Source organism: Bufo gargarizans, chromosome 8 (assembly GCF_014858855.1).
Source record: "Bufo gargarizans isolate SCDJY-AF-19 chromosome 8, ASM1485885v1, whole genome shotgun sequence".
Lineage (NCBI taxonomy): Eukaryota > Metazoa > Chordata > Amphibia > Anura > Bufonidae > Bufo > Bufo gargarizans.
The window spans coordinates 136,095,995-136,119,836 of NC_058087.1; the positions used below are offsets into that span (position 1 = coordinate 136,095,995).

At 42.3% G+C, this 23,842-nt stretch overlaps 1 protein-coding gene across 1 annotated transcript in view; it reads right to left on the reverse strand.

Annotated features, from left to right (window-relative positions):
- Nucleotides 1-23,842, reverse strand: part of DNAH3 (dynein axonemal heavy chain 3) — a 373,397-nt gene that overhangs the window by 319,697 nt on the left and 29,858 nt on the right. The window contains exons 2-6 of the mRNA XM_044304498.1: nt 18,394-18,489; nt 8,254-8,476; nt 6,703-6,778; nt 6,336-6,519; nt 1,253-1,442 (exon numbers count right to left, since the gene is read on the reverse strand). Of these exons, the coding sequence (XP_044160433.1) occupies nt 1,253-1,442; nt 6,336-6,519; nt 6,703-6,778; nt 8,254-8,476; nt 18,394-18,489 (769 nt within the window). The remainder of the gene's footprint in view (nt 1-1,252; nt 1,443-6,335; nt 6,520-6,702; nt 6,779-8,253; nt 8,477-18,393; nt 18,490-23,842) is intronic.

A 23,842-nucleotide genomic window follows, 5' to 3' on the forward strand; every position in this document is an offset into this window, starting at 1 on the left:
AGTGACTTTTTTATTACTTTTTTTTTTTAATTAAAACTTTGTTCACTTAAAAAAAAAAAAAAAAAAATCATCAGAAATCTGGGGAGCTTTGCGATGTGCATTGCCTGGGAGTGATTGACACAGGCGTACTCGGAAACACTTTTGGACAGCCCCTACAATCTGTAAGGCCCCAACAGATGATGTAATGCAGACAAGCTGGTTCCTCCAGAAAGAAAGAAGCTCTCTGCAGTGATACTCCTCTTTTGCTAACAGAGAGGGACCCAAGCGGGTGATGCACCTCTATTAGAGTCGGTTTACACCTCTGCTTAAGGCACAGCCTGCCGGAATTCACTGAATCCGGCCTAGTGAGATACTGCTCTTGTCCCCCAGACCCCACTGACTTCTTTCCAGCGAAATGCCGGCTTACGGCCAAACAAAAAACATTGCATGCGGCCGGGTATGGGTATGGCTGTGAATGGCAGTATCTGGCTAGGCCAGATCCAGTGATCTCCAGCAGGCTGTTCTCTGCTGGAACAGCCCGGCAGATCAATTAAACTGAGGTGTGAACCTACCCTCAAGGCGGGTTTACACTGGCCGATAGAACAGCCGATTGTCAGGAAGGAAGCGTTCCTTCCCAACAGTCGGCTGTTCACTCAGTGAAGGAAATTTACATGCAACGATCTCCTTCACAGTAGGAGGTATCATTGTTTTTGGGCAGCAGATGGCAGTTTAGACAGCACAATCTGCTGCCAAGGAACGATAATTGCAGCGCCTGCACGAATGACAGGATCATTCAACGAACGAGCATTTCCCTTGTTCATCTGGTAATCAGAGGCACAATTAGATGGCCAGATAATCGGTAATGAGCGTTCACAGAAACACTCGTTCCCGATAATCTGGCCGATTACTGGTAAGTGTAAATCTAGCATTAGAAATGAAACGGGGCTGTCTAAATCAGGAACCAATTATTTAGATAAACTTGCATTAAATGGGACAACTGGACACGGGGTATATACCTTTTCTTATCCCTGTGCGTCTACACAAGTTTGACAAAATTGAAGTCACAAAATATGTAGTAAGCATTCCTGTCTTACAAGAATGAATCTGCAAAAAAATCGGCTTTCAAATGCTCTGTGTCTTGTAGATTATGCCGACGAGAGCCAAAAATAAGTACAAAGAACTGTTCCCATCCAAGGTGTCCCTACAGAAATACTAATGATGTTTATTCCATTCCCTTTTACAATGGGACAAATGATGAAGAATGAGTTCTCACCGATACTTTTCCTAAGGCTCGTGTAGTAATCATATGCAATCTCTTCTTTTATTTCTTGCAGCAATTTCTCCAGAGATGGGTTTTTTAAGAGTTGGCTGGGAACACTTGTTAAGATTTTGTCCATCTGCTCCTTCTCCTGGGGTGCCAGCATTTCTGTCTGAATTTCGTGGTGTATGTAGTGGAAATACCTCTGAAACAGTTACCGAGATTGTGGTTTAGTATCTAGCATAAGGGAAGACGTACATAATAGGATATGCATGAAAGAAGAGTTTTTCCAAATCAACTGGAAGTTTGCTCCCTGTACAAACTGAAAAATGAATCATTTACACAAGATTTTGCAGATCCCAAAATTGTTATAGGTACCTCATTATTAGGGCATATGCACACGGACATATGTATTTTGCAGTCCGCAAAACATGGATCTTCAAAAAATACGGATGACGTCCATGTGCGTTCCGTACATTGCAAAACGGAACAGCTGGCCCCTAATAGAACAGTCCTATCCCTGTCTGTAATGCGGACAATAATAGGACATGTTCTATATTTTTGTGGAACGGACATACAGAAACAGAATGCACACTGAGTAACTTCTGTTTTTTCTTGTTGACCCAATATGGTTCCACATCCGGCCGCAAAAAAACGGAACCAACACGGAAGGAAAATACGTTCATGTGTGTGAGCCCTTAGACTGCTCTTTCCTAGTAAAGAACCTATTATCTAAATACAGTGCTTAGGGCTTGGGGCACCTTTGGCACATTTTTTATTATTGCATTCTACTCAGTTTAGGCTAAAAATCAATCTTTCACATAGCCTTTATTAAACATTTCCCACAGTTTTCCCTGTACAGCTTTCAGTTTCTGTGTACTTACAGACTGGCAGGCTCTCTCTTCGCAGAGAATCCCTTCAGACAGTAGATCTGATGGCAGGATTTGTAATCCTTTTCTCTGAACTTCTGACAGTTCATAAACACTCATTTAAAGTGAACGTGTCAGAAAATGACTTATTATTTAAATCACATTTTTGTGTTAAGCATGCTTCTCATTAGAATTTTTGGCGATTTTTTTATTTTTTTTTTAAACATTTTTCCATGTCACTGTATTTAAAGAAATGTATATAATCCTGCAATTTTCACACTGGTGACTTGGCCTAATAATAGGCGAGGATTTCCTATTCTGTACAGGTAACTCTTCAGTAGCTATTATCATTATGCCTACAGCTAAAATTATAATGACAAGTAACACCGCTATACACAATGCCTTGAAAAAGTATTCATACCTCTTGAACTTTTCCATATTTTTTCATGTTACAACTACAAACTTAAATGTATTTTATTGGGATTTTATATGACAGACCAACACAAAGTAGCAAGTATGTGTGAAGTGAAAAGAAAAATCATACATGGTTTTCAAAATGTTTAATGAATAAATCTGGAAGCCTTCAGATGTGCAAAGCACATCGTTTTAAGCTAAATTCTTATCAAACTGATAAGAACTGAGATAGAGTGAGGTTCTGACCTGTCAGGAGTTCAGAGATAAGGTATCTATCTTTCAGAGCTGCTGTCTGATTGAATTAACTGTGAAGGGAGAGCCTGCCAGTCTGCAAATGACAGAAACTGAAAGCTGTACAGGATCAATTGAAAAAATAATTTTTAGTCCAAAATTAGAAGAATGCTATAATAAAATTAAGCATTACACAGCGCTCATACAAATGAGTGGGTTGTCTATGTAATGCAGGACAGGACAGATCCTCCAATGTGAGAGACACTCTTTGTAACCAATCTGGCCAAAAAATGAGGATCCTGATCAGGAGAGGAGAAACTTACTCTAATTAACAGAAAATTCCCTTATAGGATGCAAAATAGGTTTTGTAATCTGGACGATCCCTTTCATGGGCATTTCACCCCAATAAAAAATAAAATAAAATAAAAAATATTATTAATTTTGTCAAACTGAAAAAGTGTGTTATACTCTGTTATTTTAGGTTAAGCTTCATGGTAATCATAGGTGACAGCCTGGGGTCTATCAACCAGCTTTCTCAAGACTTCTAAGCAGCCAGTCTTCCGAGCTACCCAGCAATATAGTGGTTACCACTGGTGCCTTGCAGCGCTGGGGTCCTAAGTTCCAATCCAACCAAGGACACCACCTGCATGGAGTTTGCATGTCCTCCTCATGTTTGTAGGTTTTCTCCCACACTCCAGACATACTGATAGGGGATCTGGATTGTGAGCACAGAGAGTGATGACAATGTCTGTGCTGTGGAATATGTCACTGCTATATAAGTGAGTAAAATGAATATATTGGAGCAAGGGATGTAGCTTTTAAGAAGCAGGTAGGTTTGCTGTTCAGCAGTATTGAGCACCATTGACAACCCACGAGGGGGTTATAATTCGCTACTTTTATTAACTAAAAGTTAAGACATTTTAGGGTGAATGATATGCTTTAAACCTCTTTTGATGTTGATTGCAGCAGATGAGAATCAGATTTTTTTTAGGATGCAAATTGCTGAGAGATCAAAGATGAGACCCAGCAGACTCTTTCCTGCTTATAAATTCAGCTGGTGCAGTAATCTCATAGGCTTGTTGTGATGTGTATCGAGCCTGCCCAAATGAAGAGCTGTTCTCATTATGTAAATTTCCTTCTAGTTAACAACAGTTATAATCATGCAGATTTATCTCTTATGAGGACCTGTAGATTCTAAAAAAGTTTCCTCTTAAGTAAACTTCCTGTAAGATTTATAGGCGTCATAACATGTAGTAAGGAGCTAGATAAACCAAACATGCCCGATAATTAAAGTTAAAGCAAAAACAAACACAATGCAACAGCGCTCTGCAAACACAAATAATACAGTTAATAGAATAGTACAATAATAATTTATAAAGTAGCATTAGTACATTTTCTGTATTGAGTATGGCACGATTGTATTTACTTTATTATTTGTGCTTGCAGAGCGCTGTTGCATTGTGTTTGTTTTTACTTTTCTGCTTCCAGCCATGGTGACGTGCACCTGCGCACTTGGAAGTGCAGACTAACCCCCATTTTTTTCTTTGCAGTCTGCATTGGAGGTGTGGCTGACTCCATTGCTCCTAACTAACCTGTCTGTCCCATAGACTGATTTTAATTAGTGCAACTATGAGGGCTCAACCAGACGGCCGTATGCTGAAAACCAGGTCTTATCCGTGAACAGAACGCATCTCCAACGTTCCAGACCCCATCGAATGTAAGCATTTGCCCACTCAAGTCGGGATGGAGGGGGGTCATTCAGATAAATATATAATAGGTCTATGGCTACTGCAAAGGCGTCACAAGAAAATAACTCACATATGGACTATATCTGACCATACAAACCAAATTCCACAGTTCACACCTGTAAACAGTCCATGTTATAATTTACACTAACCAAAAATATAAACGCAACACTTTCGGTTTTGCTCCCATTTTGCATGAGCTGAACTCAAAGATCTGAAACATATTCTACATATGCGGATACGTTTTTGGGGGGAATTAGATGCAGACCTTTTCACTTCTTCCGTTCTACGCCTCCGCAAAACAAATAAAACTAGTCCTATACTTGTCAGTGAAAATGAGGAACTGGTCCCATTGAAGTCTATGGGTCTGCCAAAATGGGGGTCAGTTTTTTGCGGACATGCTGAACTGTCTGCAAAAAGAAACGGATCCGCATTTTTGCGGACAGCATACAGCCGTCTGAATGAGCCCTAAGGCTGTAGCCTGCTTTCCCTGTATTTATTGGGGGCCTTTTGGCACCAGGAGAAATAAAATACAGAGGGGGCTCAGCATGCATGTGGAACCTGCATTTCCTGAATTTAATGGACAGGCTAGGGCAGCACTAAAGCCTGCCTATCAGTGCTGGTGACGTCACCGGGATAACTGCTGGGCGGAATCCTCTGCCTGACAGCCCTATGGAGAGCCCGGTACATCACCGGAACTCCAGAAAATGCATTTGCCATGCGTGATTTAGCACAGAGCAAAGGAGAGCATCGAAGCATGAACTGCTCCAATGCTCAAGTCAGAGGGGCTGCCTGGGTGAAAATGGGGATATGTCCGGGTTCAGCTCTGAACCCGGACATCCCCTTTAAATGTTCTATAAGGGTAGACAGACTTTGAAGTGGGGGTGGGAGATGGGGGGTGCCCTGTTCAGGAGTCACCACTATGAGCCACAAAGGAAAGCCCCCAGTAAGAAGGGCTCTCGCTCAAGTAGACCTGATCCATCCATGAATGACATGTTCTTTGATGAAGTGAGACAATGTCACGGTACCTCCTGTGACAGAGGTTAGAAAATCTGAAAGACTGGCTGCACGCGGGGTTAACTGACAGTCTCTTGATTCTGAGTGTTGTTGCTTGGCAATGACCACACCTCTTGTCAGGTGCAGCTGAGGTCATTACTGTATTCCCTATTAAGTTTGGTCTCACACGTTTGGTCTCACACCATGCGGTTGATATTCTCTGCTTGGATTTGGAAGAGATGGTGTGTGGACATTTCCTGTGAAGTTGTACTTTGTATTTGGTTATTCCCCTGTGCTTGTTGTTACTAGGCCTCAGGGATACACTGGTTCGTTCACCTTTCACTACCTCGAGGGCATTTCAGGGCTCCTAGGGTCTAGGTTCCAACGTATGTATTTTCCCACCTTCGGGGTCTATACATACTGACAGGAGTCAGGGCCAGGTTTAGGGGTTTCCTAGGAGGTAACCTTTCCCCTCTCCCTAGCCTTGAGGCCTAGTTCTGTTTCCATTCCTTCCCCTTTATTCGTGAAAGACAACCCCTTTAACTACCTCATTGAACACACGCTTTGAGGGCATATGTGCTCTTGAATCTTGTACGATTCAAACAAAGTAAGGCTCGATTTACACAGGCATTTTTTTGGCTTTTTTGTGTGTTCTGAGCCATTGGAAAAACACATGTAAGTTTTTTTCCGACGGCTCAATAATACATCAGAAATGCCTTGGGTAAAACCCACCCTATATGGCCTCATCTGTGAGAATAATCAGTTTACACTTCAGCGGCAGAGGACGTGTAAAAGGTTCATGTGTACTACCCCTTTAATTACAGTGCCATTTAAACCGCTCACCTCCAAGTCTCTTTGAGTCGGCTTCTCCTGTTGTTTATCTGTATCTGCTTCATGCTGCAACATAATCTGCAATTGTTCCTCTGGAGTAATAGGCTTGCTTTCCGGATAGGTCGTGGTCTCTGTGTGCGGTACGTTCTCATCACCTGACATCGGTTCTAAAGCGCTGCACCCGGCTATTATCCATCTATATAATCAAAAGCAATTCTTTTCAGGCAATTATAACTACAACACAATTTCAAGGTACTTTTGTTTACGCTCTTATCCAGGTTTTATACCTCTTTAAGTTTACACAAAACTTTAAAAAATGGATGTGTATAAAAGCCCTCCTTAGAAGCTCAGAACTTCTAAGAGTGACAAGCTGTATTACCTATTAGTGTTATATTTGCTCCTGGGAGATGGTTTTGGCTTTTTCGGGATGCATGAAACATCCTTTGAAGCTGAATCTATTAGTTAAGGAAACTGACAGCTTGTTCCTATAAGGTATGTGCATGCAACACAGGAAACGAACCATAGCAGCTTGCACTGAAAATGATCTTATTGAAAATAGTTTTATTTTATTATCTTACCAATTATGTCAATAACAAATTGATCAATACCAGTTATCAAAAAAGCATTAAGAGGAGAGCTATAAATAGAAAAGACCTGGGGCCCCAAAAATGCTGCTAAGAGATCTTTGCCAATGTATCAGTGCCCGTATGTGACACATTGGTAAAGAGACCATCAAGACCTATGTTTTTACACCAGCAATATAGTGAACGTCAGAGAGAAAATGCTCTATTTTCACCATTTTCAGTTACTGAAGTAACGCCCCGCGTCCTGCTGACAAGAACTTAGCTTACAATGTGATTCACTGGTGCTCTAAGTTATGGGGTGCAAATTTTGCATCCATAGTACAGATGATAAAAAGGAGGCCTTTTAGGACTTTGTGAAACTAGCCAATGTCGCAGCAATTATTACTATGTTTTTTGTAGAGTTAATTATTTTAAAGAAGACCTTTCACCACTCCTGACATGTCTGTTTTAATAGCTTCATGCATTCCCCATGTAATAACAATTCTGGAGCATCTAGTCTTATGTCTCTATGTTGTGACATTCCTTTATTATTTCTACTAGAAGTTATGAATGAATTGCTAGCAGTCTGCAGTAAGGGTACCGAGAGGAGGTGACCAGTTGGGGGGGGGGGGGGGGGTGTACCTGCACAGTGTGAAAATTACAGCACTGATTGGATAGAGTGAGTCTGTGCAGGGACGGACACACCCCCAACTTGTTACCTCCCCTCTGTACCCTTACTGCAGCCTGGTGTGGATTGGATTTGCAGAAACAAATTCAAATGATCAGTGTCAGGAGGGCATTACTGAAGACTGAGGTATGTGTAAGAAAGATTTTGGCTCAGGGCAGACATTTTGTTTCTTTCAATTATTCCTCTTGTGGCAGATCAGCCAGACTATAGGGTATTTGAGGAAACACTTATAAAACATTCATTCACTTTTCTACCACATGATGTCATTGTGATCGCCCATATTGGCTCCATTGCTGGCTTAATTCATTATTACATCACATTATACACTACATGTATCTAGAGGTTACGACCACCCTGCAATCCATAAGTGGTGGCGCGCTCATAGAGAATGACTGGAGCGGCAGGGCGCATGCTTGACCTGTCGCTTCATTAGAACAAGGGAATGGAACCCCCATTCTTGTGATCGGTGGAGGTCCCAGCAGTCGGACCTCCAACGATCAGCTAGTTATTCCCTATCCTGTGGATAGGGCATAACTTAAAAACTTTAACTATGTATATTAGACACACTATCAATTCATTAGCTGGATTTACTAAAGTTGGAAGAAATGCTCATAATAAATGGCACTGATCCTACTAACTCCACGTGTACAATGGATTGATGCAATAACGTAAAGGATACATGGCATGACTCTGTCTTTAGGTGACATCTTTGCTGTGCTCGGTCTTGGAGACGGGATCTTCTTTGCTATCTCGGCGAGCTTCAGGTCACGTGCTGCCGGTGAGAAGTTATTGGCTATGGAGTTACTGGGATTGCGGTGATAACGCTGTTCTTTGAATGGAGCTGCCAGGGTCCATGATCTGTTCTGCATCAGTGGAGGGTAATTACTGTGCAAAAGAACAAGCTAAAAAACATAAAATAAAATAATAGAATGGTATGTGATGGGTATTGCCATTTTTTGGAAAATTTGTAAAAATAATGGTGTAACATTACTACTTTTAAGCATATGCAGCTTTACATAAGATTGTATCAGAGAATACAACATGGCATTGACTGCGTTCAGATCTACAGTTGCCAATTGAAATTGTTAGAGATTTTCCCATGGTTGACATTTATCACCTATTCACAGGATAGGTTATAAATGTCTGATAGCGGGGGCTCCACTTCTAGGACCCCAACCATGTTCTTTTTATCTCTCTACAAAATTGGAGGCGCAGTTTAATCTTCATTATGGGGTCCACTCTCTCCTATGGCCCTCTGTTCTACTGATAAATAAGTGTCTGAAACAAAAACAAAACAAACAATTGAAAAATTTTCATCCTGTGATGACCACCAATACTCCTTTTTTATAGTGGTCAATAAGGGGCCTTAAGCTGGACTGCCACCTTTTCACGGCGGCCTAGTCTAAGCACTGCACAGGTCTCTTGAGCAGGGGCTAATGGTGCCCGCTCTGTATCCCATCGTCACCCCACAAATGAAATCATGGGGTGCTGATGCCTGTGAAGGTAGGTCAGGGCCTAGTGTAGGCCCCAGGCATGTCTCCAGTGTTTCCCAGCAAGTTGCACCTCTCTGGCGCAACCTGATGGTCAATGTCAGTATAGCACTGACGTTAAAATGCACTGCACTATAGGAATAGAAGCATCAAAAGATCTCCTATTATAATCCCCTTGTGGGACTATTAATACCAATAAAAAATATTTTTTTTCCATTGAAAAAACGCTTTTGGCCTCATGCACACGACCGTTGTTTTGGTCCGCTCCCGAGCCGCAAAAATGCAGACCCATTCACTTCAATGGGGCCGCAAAAGACAGTGTGCTGTCCGCATCCGTTGCTCCGTTCCGTAGCCCCGCCACAAAATATAACATGTCCTATTCTTGTCCGTTTTGCGGACAAGAATAGGCATTTCTACAATGGGTAGCCCGTTCATTGCGGAAAGCATACAAACGGCTTCAGATTTTTGCGGATCCGTGGTTTGCGGACCGCAAAAAACGGAACAGTAGTGTGCATGAGGCCTTTCAAAGGGAAAAAAAAAAATCACAAAAATAAAATCTCTTCCAGATGTTTGGTACCACCACACCCGTAAAGACCCGCACTACGCAAATCTTATATTGTCTCATACGGTGAAAGCCGTAAAAAACAAACAAAAAAAAATGAATTGCTGCTTTTTGCCTAGTTGCTGTAAAAAAAAAACTGAATAAAAAGTTATCAAAAAGTGTCATGTACCCCAAAATGATAATGAAAACTACAAGTCGTCCCATGAAAATCAAGTGAAAATCAAGCCCTCACACAAGTTATGGGTCTTGGGATATGGCGATGCAACATTTTTTTCTTCAAAAATGTTTTTTTTTTCTTAAAAAAGTGCCTTTATTACGCAAAAGTAGTAAAATATAAAAAAACAAATGAAGTTATCATGTTATTTATGCTGAAAAATTAACGCTTCCTTGCTGGCTTGTGTATAAAATGATACATGAGATGGGCCTGCTGGCCCGCCCCCTTTTTTAGACCTGGCGTGAGGGAAGAAGTCGCAGATTCTGCCACACCATGGGGTGCGTCAGAATCTGCGCCAGATATACGCCACAGAAGTGGCGTATATCTGGTCATGAATGACCCCCATAGAGTCTTGGAAGTAATGATGTTGCCCATACAGAGCCCCAATCTCAACATCATTGAGTCTGTCTGGAGTTAGATAAGGAGACAGAAGGATCTGAGCAAGCCTACATCCACAGAAGATCTGTGACGTATATCTGGTCATAAATGACCCCCATAGAGTCTTGGAAGTGATTATATGGCCCCCACAGAGTCCCGATCTCAACATCATTGAGTCTGTCTGGGGTTAGATAAGGAGACAGAAGACTTTGAGCAAGCCTACATCCACAAAAGATCTGTGGTTACTTCTCAAAGATGTTTGGAACTACCTCCCCGCTCAGTTCCTTTAAAAATTGTGTGCAAGTGTACCTAGAAGAACTGATTCTGAAGGCATAGGGTGGTCACACCAAATATTGACTGGAATTAGATTTCTCTTCTTTATTCACTCTGCATTGTGTTAATTGATGAAAAATAAAATATTAACACTTTTATTTTTGAAAGCATCCTTACTTTGCGGTATTTTTCCCACACCTGTCTAAAATTTTGCACAGTACTGTATATGCTAAGTGTAGGTGAATAGGTGTAGGTGAATGCGGCGAATCCCACGTGGACCACACAAGGCACAGTACCAATTTCTCTGTAATCTTTTTAGCAGGTATCAGAAGGTAGGAGAGTATTGATCAAAGCGTTACACTGTGAAGTCAGCGCAGCACACCACACGGGCTAAGAAACGCTAGATCTGTAGAATGCAATACGGTTTACTTCTTCCTTTGATTAAACTTCCTACAGTCCTCTCATTATCCCCCAGAGACCAATTTGGAGAAAACTTGCTTTCAACTCCCATACCATGGATCATCCTGCTGTACAATTGGAGTGTTAAAGATAAGCATTTAAGAGCAAACAAGCTGTTCCCTTATTTTATTAATAGCAGCAATAAGTATCGGAGAGTGAATAAGACGAGAGAGGTTCCCGGCTTTGAAGACATCTCTAAGAAAGTCTTGTGTTATATAAATGAAAGTTTTGCTCTGAGGCAAAGGAAAAACGAAATCACTAGTTTCTAGTTTTTGTGTGTGTGTGGGAGTTGGGTTCTGTCTGTAAAGATTCATATAATTTAATATCAAGGGATCGGCGTCCGCACATCTAGAATAAGCAGGAAGATGCGAAGTTTAGATTTAGCTGCTTGCGTTTGCCCTGATTTACTGCAGTGTATAAGGTGATTCTTCTTATAGATGACCTGACCCCTCTCCTGGCATATCTGATTTAGCAAATGCTTGCATCCCTCATGTAATAAAGATTCTGGAGCATCTATTCTTCATACTTCATGTTGTGCCCTTCTTCTATTCTTCCCTTATTCTATTATTCCTACTAGAAGTTGAAGAATGAATTGCCATCAGTCTACAATAAAGGTCTACCGTAGTGTTACTAATTGATGACCTCTGCTCAGAATATGCTTAAAGAGTCACTGCACTTTCGCACAATTTTACTTCATTTAATAGAGAATGGTGTAATTAGCACATTTCTAAATCACTTCCTTTAAAAAAATCTGCCTGCAACTACCTGAAAGGCTGTATCTGTTCTGTGGGCTCCAGAGCTGAAAACAAACATAGTGGGAAGTGAGGGAAAGGACATCCCAGCAGTACAGTGCTGGCAGAAGGGGGATGCCCTTTGCTTTTGAGTGAAATGCATCTAGCTGTGCGGCTAAAACAAGGAATAATATGACTGAAAGAGACTTTAAGGAAGCCCAAGATAACTTCCTTCACAGCTATGATTGTACAAAGAAAAACAGCCATTATGTAAACTTTTTTAGAAAACCGAGTTGAGTTTTAACATTGATGAAAAGAGCTTTAATCTTAGATCGTGGACCCCTTTGAAGAGGACACATGTTTTAGTTGTTCTGGTTTGCACTGCTAAATTGTACTTGTATAACGTGGCTCTTGTCTGACATGTCTGTATTAGGCTACTTTCACACCGGATCCGTCTGTGCAGATACAAGACGGATCCGCACCAAACGAGAGTGTGAAAGTAGCCTTAGTAGCTACTTGCATCCCCCACATGACTCCATGTTGTGCCATTCTTCTATTATTCCTATTAAAAGTTATGAATTACTAGCAATGAAGGTCCAAATGGGTGTTACCAATTGGGGAGGGGTGTTCTTGCACAGTCTGATACTGACAGCACTGACTGGATAGTGTCAGACTTTGCAGGGACAAACCCCCATCTGGTCACATCAACCTGTTAGTATCCATAAACTTCTAGAAGTAATAACAGAGGAATGGCATATCAGAGAATTATATGAAAAGATGCTCCAGAATTGTTATTACGAGGGAGGATTCGAGTAGTGTCTAAAACAGACATGTCAGGAGAGGGGACAGGTCCTCATCTTTAATGAAATACAAAGACTGTCTGCTGTCTGTTCTTCCTTTGTATAGAGTGCAATCACAGAGTGCCTGGTCACCATAGTTACCCAAAAATTCTATGGCAATATATACCTAAGGACTGTTAAAGGGGTTGTGCAGTGGTATAATATTGATGACCTATCCTCATTGATAGGTCATCAATATCAGATTGGTGGGGTGTTCCGACTCCCCGCCGATCAGTTGTTTGAAGGGATCATGGTGCTCGTGCTAGCGCTGCATACTTTGCAAAATTTACCTGCACACCATCTCTAGTGTAATGACAACTGCTAGTCCCATTTAACTGAAAGGTAAGAGTAGTTGTACAGTGCACTGAAAAAGCATTCATATCCCTGAACTTTTTCACATTACACTCACAAACTTAAATGTATTTTATTGGGATTTTATGTGACAAACCAACACAAAGTAGCAATTATGTGTGAAGTGAAGTTTTCAAAAAATTTTATAAATAAAAATCTGGAAAGTGTGGCGTGCATTTGTATTCAGCCTCCTGTATTCCAATACCCCTAAATAAAATCCAGTGTGACCAACTGCCTTCAGAAGTCACCTAATTAGTAAATAGAGTTCACCCGTGTGTAATTTATATTCAGCATAACTACAGCTGTTGTGTGAAGGCCTCAGAGGTTTGTTAGAGAACGTTTGTGATCAAACAGGATCATAAAAACCAAGGAACACACCAGACAGGTCAAAGATAAAGTTGTGGAGAAGTGTACAGCAGGGTAAGGTTATAAAAAGAATATATCAAGCTCTGAACATCTCACGATAATAATGTGGAAAAGTTCAAGGGGTATGAGTACTTTTTCATGGCACTGTAATTACACTGCACTACTGATACAATGGACACAATGCACAGGTAAAGAAAGAGTGCACAGCACGAGCACTGCCACCGCATCAAACAGCTGATTGTTGGGGGATCTGGGCATCTGACCCCCACCGATCTGATATTGAAGACCTATCCTGACGATACGTCATCAATATTATACCACTGCACAACGCCTTTCAAATTGCCTAATCCTATTATAGAGATTGTAAATGTGTGTATACTGTAGTTCACACCTGCCTGCCTGCTACCCTGAGTTGTATTGCTTGCAAGCCATTTCCAATAGCTGGCACTAGTGAGATGGTTCTCTTTCTTGGGAGATATCTCTTTTCTTTGCATATTCGTTGCCCATGGGGCATTGCAAATAAGTCTTCATACCATGGAGTACTTCCAGTAAGTCTCCATAAGGGGCTGGTCTCTTTAAGGAGATTCAGCACCCTGCGTAAGTTGCTTCCAAGGCATCACACTCAACCAGCCAGAATCCTACTCCATACTAATGAGGGGCAAGGCAGACGAAAATAGCCGAGCGCTGGCTCAGCTATTTCCATTGGGACCAATAGAAATAAATGGGAGCGGTGGCCGGTCATGCGCGGTGCGCTCCCATTCACTTCTATAGGGAGAGTGCTTAGTGGTGGCCGGCCCGGAGTCCTCCAGCCACCATTTTGCAGGGCTCCATTTAGGAGATAGGTGAGGGTCCCAGCAGTAGGACCCGCACCTATAAGACAATGGGGGCATATCCTAGTGATATGCCCCCATTATCTGAGATGAGACAACCCCTTTAATAATTTGTAGTTTAGAAGCATTATGCCTTTGCTGTAATGAAGATCCCCTCTCCATCCAATGACATCCTAGTGAGCCTGTGATAGACTTATCTTTCTACACAGCAGCCAATCTGACAAAGCAGAGCTGCAGGGAGGAGAAGGAGAGAAACTGCCTGAACCAATCATGAGACAGGAGGTGTGTCTCAGACCAACTCAGACTTCCTGTAGGCGCAGCAGCTAAACCGTAGTCACTGATGAAAGCTCTACCATAATGAAGTTGTACTAAAGAGCAACCAAGGAACCAGACCTCGGGGAAATAAACAGCAGGTAATCATCAACTTCAGGTACTGACTTAAATACAAATACTTAACAGGACAATCATTTTAAGGAATTTATCATGGTGATTCTTTTGTGTGCGTGTGTCATTCAAGGCGTTTAATATTAAAGACCTATCCTCAAATTAGGTCAGCAATACCCGATTGGTGGGGTCCAACTCCCGGCACTCCCACGATCAGCTGTTGTAAGGGGCCACAGAAGTCAGAAGCAAAACTATTAAAATTGATGATCTATCCTCATCTAGATTAAAGTGACCCTCCAGATCCTGAACAAACAAAATAATTTTAATTGGGGGGTGAACAAAACACTTACAGTACCTCATGCCCTCCTACTTATCTTTTCAGCTGCAGATTCACTGATTCCTGAGCTCCTCTTCTGTCTTCCAAGATGGCCGCACTGCTTTTTAGACTAACTGATGCACATCATGCATTTGATAGTCTAAGGCAGGGATGTTCAACCTGCGACCCTCCAGTTGTTGCAAAACTACAAATACCAGCATGCCCGGACAGCCTACAGCAGGGCATGGTGGGAGTTGTAGTTTTACAACAGCTGGAGGGACGCAGGTTGGGCATCCCTGGTCTAAGGCAGGGATGCTCAACCCGCAGCCCTCCAGCTATTGCAAAACTACAATTCCCAGCATGCTCTAATAGCTGTAAGCTGTTCAGTCATACTGGCAGTTGTCGTTTTGCAACAGTTGAAGGGCCGCAGGTTAGGCATCCCTGGTCTAATCCATTTCCTGCTGCCCTCGGAATGGCCGACGCTACCCACATGGGCGGTGCTGGCCAATCCGAGGGCAGGACCAGACAAGCAGGAAGGGTCTTGGACTACCAAATGCACAAGAGCCTGGGAATTGACGGATCTGCAGCTGAAAAGATGGGCACCAGATAAGTGTCCTGTTCGTTTAGAAGTTAATGATTTGTTTTCTTGAACCAGAGGGTCGCTTTCACTCGTCTTCCTCTTCTTGATCCTGTTTGCCTGCACCTTCCTTATGGGATTTTCTTCTAGTACTGTGCTAACTCCAGCTGTCTTGACACTTCTAGGCATGCCTCTGACACCTTCCCTTGAGAACAGCTTAGGATATTCTGCGATGGCACCGCTATTAAGTTTCCATCTCTGCCAACAGCTCCTGTAATGCATTAATGATATCCATCAGCTGCTATCCTTAGTGCTGTTGTGCTGGAGAACAATAGCTTTTCACATTGCTTTACTAGGTGAATAATATCATCTCTTCAGCCTCAATGAATAATTTAGTGCATAAGTTTAACTCATTTATAGGAGAGCTGCACAGTGTTCGCCTCCTTCCAGCAATCAAGGCCATTGTTTAAAACTCACAGATTTTGGTGGAAATGAGGTGCCTGAGTCTGACGGTAAAATATCCACAGATGTAGCAGTGCTGGATTTTCAATGAGTTTGTCTTGGGGGAAATTAATCAAAAGTGCTGCAAAAGAAAGATGGAGGGGGTGCCCATAGGAACCCTCAGTGCCTGCTGTCATTTTTCAAGGAGCCTCAGAAAAATAAGATCTGCAGAATTATAATGTCATGCCTAGTTGAACTGAATACTATCACAGTACGCTTCCTCCAGATGTGCCATACTAGACTGATGATAAGCTAGGCTAACCAGAGACTATGCCACAGCTCATCCAGTCAGTGTTTAGTCAGTGATTTCCATCACCGATTGAGAGCCAAAACCAGGAGTAGAGCCTACACAGAGGCCAGGTAAAATGAAAAATGTGCACTCTCCTCAGGATGGGTGGGGTAGTGACAATCTATACCTTTTAGACAGGTCGCAATATAGGGCAAGATTTACGACCAGTAGGGTCGCATACAATGTCCAGCTCAGTATATATTGTGCAAATGTTCGGAGGTTAACTGCTTGAGTTCCCAGCGTGTGAGCTGGTGTGAATGAATGACGGATGTCTGTTGTATAGGGATATAGGAATACTCCTCATCTATTTATAATAGAAGCTCCTATACCTAGGACCTATAGGGACACCAAACAATTCACCATTGAGAACACACCTGGCAACCTGCGGTGATGCATGGCCACAGAGTATCCATGAGGTTGACCACTTCTCAAATAGAGCGCAGAGTGAGTGACAGCGACCAAAAAATACATGAAGTAACTGACTTTAGCCCGAAACTGCAACCTGATATTTTTTTATTACCTTGTAGTATTGTTTTCTCAGAGTTTGTTTTAAAAGTAATTAATAAAGGTTAAAGTTTTAACATACAGATAGGACCCCTAAAAGGAGCATTTGGTCAGGTGGCCGTGGTTCGATTTTTGTTCCTCAGGATAGGGCACCAACACAGATTGGGGGTTTTGCCACGTGGTACCCCCAGATCAGCTGTTTGAAAGTGCTGCATCGCTCCCCCGTGTGCTGCGGCCTCCTTACAGTATACTGGGCACAATGTATAGCGGCTGTGCTTGGTATTGCAGCCCAGGCCCCTTCACTTGAAAGGGACTGAGTTGGACATAAGCCATTTGACCAATGAACAACACTTACCTAGCCTACGAAAAGAGCGCCGCGGGCTCTTCAAACAGCAGATCAGTGGAGGTGCCAGGAGTCTGACCCCCACTAATCTGATATAAAGCTGGCCATACACATTAAATGTACACTGGTGGGACCAAATGATCACCTAATGTGCATGGAGGCTTTCCTACTGCACAGTGATAGTAGATGTTGGGAAAGAGAAGGTTCTTCCTGTTGGATTCCAACTTGTCCGATACTTTTGTTTCAGGGAGATAAGGCACCGTCAGAACTGTCTCGCAGCCGCTTCCTTGACTCTCCCTAATGAGAATGCATGTACATCTGCCGAGCTGAGCATGCATGTGTATTGGGGGGAGGGGGGGCACAGAAGTAGCTCCTTAGTCGTTAACAACTATCTAATGTATATGGGTCTTCTTCACATGCTGGAGGTAACATTGAATGACCCACACATGTTTCTTAATCTGGCAGTGCAACATCTCCACTCAGAGTCCCCCATTGGTGCCAGCTGGGCTCTATACAAATTTAGGGGAAAAGTGGTACAGCTGCAACAAAAACTAAAATTGGGATAAAAAAACGGAGTCTCGTCTTTTTAACTTTAATTACATTTTCTTGCTCTACAAAAATGTTTACCCTAGGTCTTCTTAAAGGGGAAGTCTATAATAATAAAAAAATCTGGGACAAACCCCCAAATGGTCTAAAATAAAAGATGCACTTACCCTTTTTTCCAGCACCGCTTTCTGTGCTCCTGGTCCAGCCTCTAGCTGCTGCTTGTCTAACGCTGAAGACAGTGATTGGCTGCAGCAGTAACATGCCATATAGACAGCGATCGGCTGCAGCTGTCATGTGCTATATACAGGCACATCACCGCTGCAGTTTGTAAACTAGCAGTGGCAGAAGTTTGGGATGGCGGCACAGAGGAGAAAAAAGGAAGTCTAACATAATTTTCATTTAAAATTATTCTTGTCCAAGATTTTTAATTATCTCACACGTCCCTTTAACCATTTTGGTGTAAGCTGCTGATAGACAGGATGTTCAGCTGTCCATAATCCACTGAAATCCACACAAGCAATGTAAAGCCACCATTGCTCCAATTCAGGAGGCTGTATAGAGTGCACTCTTATTGCCCAGTACATTAAACCTACACCGCTGCATCCAGTGTAGTGTATGGAGCAGGTTACAGCAGCGCTGCTCCCACTGAAGTGAATGGAAGCAGTGCTGCAGTAACCAGCTCTGTCCACTACACAATGGACAGAGCTGTGGAGTTCCAGCGCCGACTTCCAGCATCGGAGCTACTTGGGAACAGGTGATCTGCAGAGGTGCAGGGTAAGAGAGGCCATCAATAGTAACATTCTCAAATACCCCTCTAACGGTAACATCCCAACCCACTAATTGTCCCTCTCCCCCTTCCAGAATACCTGATAAAGCTCTGAAGGTTCTCTTATCGGTGCTGCGGGCAGAGGAGGTAATCCTGGCAATCCCCTGGAATGGCTCATGTTGTGTTCAGAGTCCACCTTGGAGTAAAAAAATAATTATGCAATTATTAAAAGGCATGTGTCATCAGAAAATTAGCTATTAGGGCTCTTTCAGAAATCGGAGGTCCCTGGCTTTCATCATGATCGCCTCTTTCCGGGTGAAGTCACGGACGCAGCAAATAATGTCCCTGGGTTGGAAGGTGGATCCATTGGGCCGAAGAGCTCTATGAGCCCTGTCCAGCTTAGGGCTCCTTCACACCTGCGTTCTTTTCTTCCGGCATAGAGTTCCGTCGTCGGGGCTCTATGCCGGAAGAATCCTGATCAGGATTATCCTAATGCATTCTGAATGGAGTGAAATCCGTTCAGGATGTCTTCAGTTCCGGAACGGAACGTTTTTTGGCCGGAGAAAATACCACAGCATGCTGCGCTTTTTTCTCCAGCCAAAAAAACTAAAGACTTGCCGCAAGGCCGGATCCGGAATGAATGCCTATTGAAAGGCATTGATCCGGATCCGGCCTTAAGCTAAACGTCGTTTCGGCGCATTGCCGGATACGACGTTAACTTTTTTAGAGTGGTTACCATGGCTGCCGGGACGCTAAATTCCTGGCAGCCATGGTAAAGTGTAGCGGGGAGCGGGGGAGCAGCATACTTACCATCCGTGCGGCTCCCGGGGCGCTCCAGAGTGACGTCAGGGCGCCCCAAGCGCATGGATCACGTGATCGCATGGCACGTCACTCTGGAGCGCCCCGCTCCCCGCGCGGACTGTAAGTATACCGCTCCCCCGCTCCCCGCTCCTACTATGGCAACCAGGACTTTAATAGCGTCCTGGGTGCCATAGTAACACTGAAAGCATTTTGAAGACGGATCCGTCTTCAAATGCTTTCAGTACACTTGCGTTTTTCCGGATCCGGCGTGTAATTCCGGCAAGTGGAGTACACGCCGGATCCGGACAACGGAAGTGTGAAAGAGGCCTTACTTAAAAGGGACACTTCCATCAATAAGGGGTACTTCTTTAAACTCAATATTAATAGAACACACTTTTTGAAGACTTTTTGGCTGGATTTCTTTTTTATTTTGGCAGTACTATGACATTGAATGAAACGAAATACAAAATACTGTCCTTCTAGAGCAGCTGACACAAATGATAAAACCTGCTATATAGATAGGTAATCCATTGTCAGTTTACTGCTGCTGTGAGGGGAAGGTGTTATCTGAAGGGTAATCCTCATAAGAAACGTAGATGTAGAATTGGGATAACAGTATGGCAGCTTTATTGTTCTCTTGATGAGCCTAGATAAAGATGCCTGACTGATTCACAACAAGATGGCTAAACCCATAATCATGTACGTGAAATAAAATAAATAGATAGATATGAGGTAGACAGATAGATAGATAGATAGATAGATAGATATGAGGTACAGTCAGGTCCATAAATATTGGAATGAAACAAACAAGCTGTGCTTTAACTGCAGACTGACAGCTTTAATTTGAGGGTATTTACATCCAAATCAGATGAACGGTGTAGGAATTGCAACAGTTTGCATATGTGCCTCCCACTTGTTAAGGGACCAAAAGTAATGGGACAGAATATTAATCATAAATCAAACTTTCACTTTTTAATACCAGTCAATTACAGCCTGAAGTCTGGAACGCATAGACATCACCAGACGCTGGGTTTCATCCCTGGTGATGCTCTGCCAGGCCTCTACTGCAACTGTCTTCAGTTCCTGCTTGTTCTTGGGGCATTTTCCCTTCAGTTTTGTCTTCAGCAAGTGAAATGCAGCTCAATCGGATTCAGGTCAGGTGATTGACTTGGCCATTGCATAACATTCCACTTCTTTCCCTTAAAAACTCTTTGGTTGCTTTTGCAGTATGCTTTGGGTCATTGTCCATCTGCACTGTGAAGCGCCGTCCAATGAGTTCTGAAGCATTTGGCTGAATATGAGCAGATAATATTGCCCGAAACACTTCAGAATTCATCCTGCTGCTTTTGTCAGCAGTCACATCATCAATAAATACAAGAGAACCATTTCCATTGGCAGCCATACATGCCCACGCCATGACACTACCACTACCATGCTTCACTGATGAGGTGGTATGCTTAGGATCATGAGCAGTTCCTTTCCTTCTCCATACTCTTCTCTTCCCATCACTCTGGTACAAGTTGATCTTGGTCTCATTTGTCCACAGGATGTTGTTCCAGAACTGTGAAGGCTTTTTTAGATGTCATTTGGCAAACTCTAATCTGCCCTTCCTGTTTTTGAGGCTCACCAATAGTTTACATCTTGTGGTGAACAGTCTGTATTCACTCTGGAGAAGTCTCCTCTTGATTGTTGACTTTGACACACATACACCTACCTCCTGGAGAGTGTTCTTGATCTGGCCAACTGTTGTGAAGGGTGTTTTCTTCACCAGGGAAAGAATTCTTCGGTCATCCACCACAGTTGTTTTCCGTGATCTTCCGGGTCTTTTGGTGTTGCTGAGCTCACCGGTGCGTTCCTTCTTTTTAAGAATGTTCCAAACAGTTGTTTTGGCCACGCCTAATGTTTTTGCTATCTCTCTGATGGGTTTGTTGTGTATTTTTCAGCCTAATGAAGGCTTGCTTCACTGATAGTGACAGCTCTTTGGATCTCATCTTGAGAGTTGACAGCAACAGATTCCAAATGCAAATAGCAGACTTGAAATTAACTCTGGACCTTTTATCTGCTCATTGTAATTGGGATAAGGAGGGAATAACACACACCTGGCCATGGAACAGCTGAGAAGCCAATTGTCCCATTACTTTTGGTCCCTTAACAAGTGGGAGGCACATATGCAAACTGTAATTCCTGCACCGTTCACCTGATTTGGATGTAAATACCATCAAATTAAAGCTGACAGTCTGCAGGTAAAGCACATCTTGTTTGTTTCATTTCAAATCCATTGTGGTGGTGTATAGAGCCAAAAATGTTAAGATTGTGTCCAGGTCTCAATATTTATGGACCTAACTGTAGATGATAAAACAAGATGGCTGGTCCATAATTATGTACAGGAATAATAATAATAATAATAATAATAATAATAATAATAGGAGAAAAAAATACGGGTTAAAAAATATATGTTCTGGTTTTAATAATATAAAAGTGATATATTCCTGTAAAGGTAAAATTACCAACATATGAAACAAAATTAAATAACATTTGTTTCCAAAAAGGCTAAACCTTTATAACCAGCAAAAACATAAAAACATAATGAAAGCCATAACTAAAAAAGAGAAAATCTTTTATTATAGAAAATGATATTGTAGGTAGCTGACATATAGAGTCTACTCTTAAAAAACAAAATGTAATTTCTTATTATATAAGAATTATATATTACTGCTACAGCCTCAAATTTTAAAGATGGGAAAAATGGGAAGGAGATCTGAATGGTTGCTTCCTTTATAAATGGGATAGGGCAGCTAATATAGCTCTACAGAGCTCTGCTAGTCACCATGAAGGATATTTTTAAGGTTTATTTACAGTATCTACATATTTTGGGTGTGTCCCGTATGGTCTACATTTAGGCAAGTGATGCAAGTCCTCTTCTCTATTCAAAGACTCCTGAGTTTAGCTTACTTCGACTGGGCATGGATTCCTTCTCAAAGGCTTATTTCACACCATGAGCGTATTCAGTCCAGGGAAACATGTGATGCCTTTGCTGAACATTTCCCATGCCGAACACTGCTGCATTGACCTGAAGTCATAGCATTGTTATAATTTATGATGCTATGGGTTCCTGCCTGGCCGTGAGTGTACTGTACTCACTGCATTATGTGAGTACAGTACAGTAGACCCGCTATCCAGCAGAAATTCATAGCATCATGAATCATTATGATGCTGTGAATTCAGGTCAGAGGAGCAGTGTTCGGGCCAGGAAATCCAGCCTTCACGTGGACCTTGTTTCCCGGACTGAACACGCTTGTGTGAAATAAGCCTTTCAGAAGGAATCTATGCCCAGTCGAAGTGAGCTAAACTTATGTGTCTTGGAATAGGGGTGAGAAGAGGACTTGCATCGCTTGCCTAAATGTAGACAATAAAAGGGAACTCCCAAAAAATATGGAGAAAGGTTCCAGCCTGTCCGCAGCCTGCCTAACATCTATTGGTAGTATTAGGGAACACATCTGCCAGCATGTAAGTTGGCATCCTTCATGGTGATTGACACAAGCAGAGCTCTGATAGCGTTGTTGTTTGCCATACATTAAAGAGCATCTGTCACCATGATCAACCCTATGAAACCTAGCATACTGCCTGGCAGGGTTGGTCATGATGACTAAAATGAGAGCTTTCTCGCTGCATTTGGTATTATCGATGCAGACAAGTTCTTATTTTTAGTTATATGAAAATAAGGTCTTTGGAGCACCAAGGGAGCAGCGCTTCACCCCCACCCCTCCCAGTAAGACTGGGCAGGCAGTGAAAACATCATTGCGCCTAGACCTGTCAATCAAAGTGTAGAGGAGGTGGCAGTTGCAGAGAGAGCAGAGCCTAGAGGCTCATTTGCATATAGTAAAACATCATTTTTCTCTGCAATGTGAGCACATATGAACATGGGAACAACACAGATGCCATCAGCTGCCAAGAGCACATGTAACAGGTCAGCCAGTTTTATAGGTACAAAACTGCTGACAGATGCACTTTGATAGGGTTGATCATGGTGACAGATGTTCCTTAACAGCAAGCACTACTTCTATTGCCCAACTCTGGATATCTTCGGCAACTCCCTCCCTATTATATATATATATATATTGATAGGAAGGTAAATATCTACACAATACTTACAAAGGAATATCTGAAAAACATCAAATGGGGCAGTATTATTCAGTCCTGGGATGGTTGAAGGACCTCCAGATATGCTGCTAAGCTCCTCGACTGTTTCAGGATACTATTCAGTGATTTGGTAACTGATCTCTCGAAAGCACGTTCTTCTCTTATCCGATCCTGATATTGGTTTACTTTCTTATGTTCTTACTGTATGCTGACATTTTTTGAATTTGTATGCTATTTGATTTACAAGCTTATGCAATGCAATTGCAGATTTTTTTCGTGACATGTATTTGGCTGATATTTGCTGAGATCATTGCTAGGGATATTACACTATAATGTCCACTGTTATTTAATAAACAATTTGAATTTTTATTTTTTTTTAAGTAATATAACACATGGTGATGTGCTGAGTCCACCAGAGCAGCAGCCACTTTGGATTCACCTTCAGGACTTTTTGCATGTTCCTGAAACACAGTCGTAAGGGCCCTTTACACGGGCCAAGAATCCCGCAGATAATCGCTAATAAGCATTCATCAAAATGATTGTTAGCGATTATCTGGCAGTGTAAATATATATGTAAATGCTCGATCTGCTGCCGATTCAGTATGGGG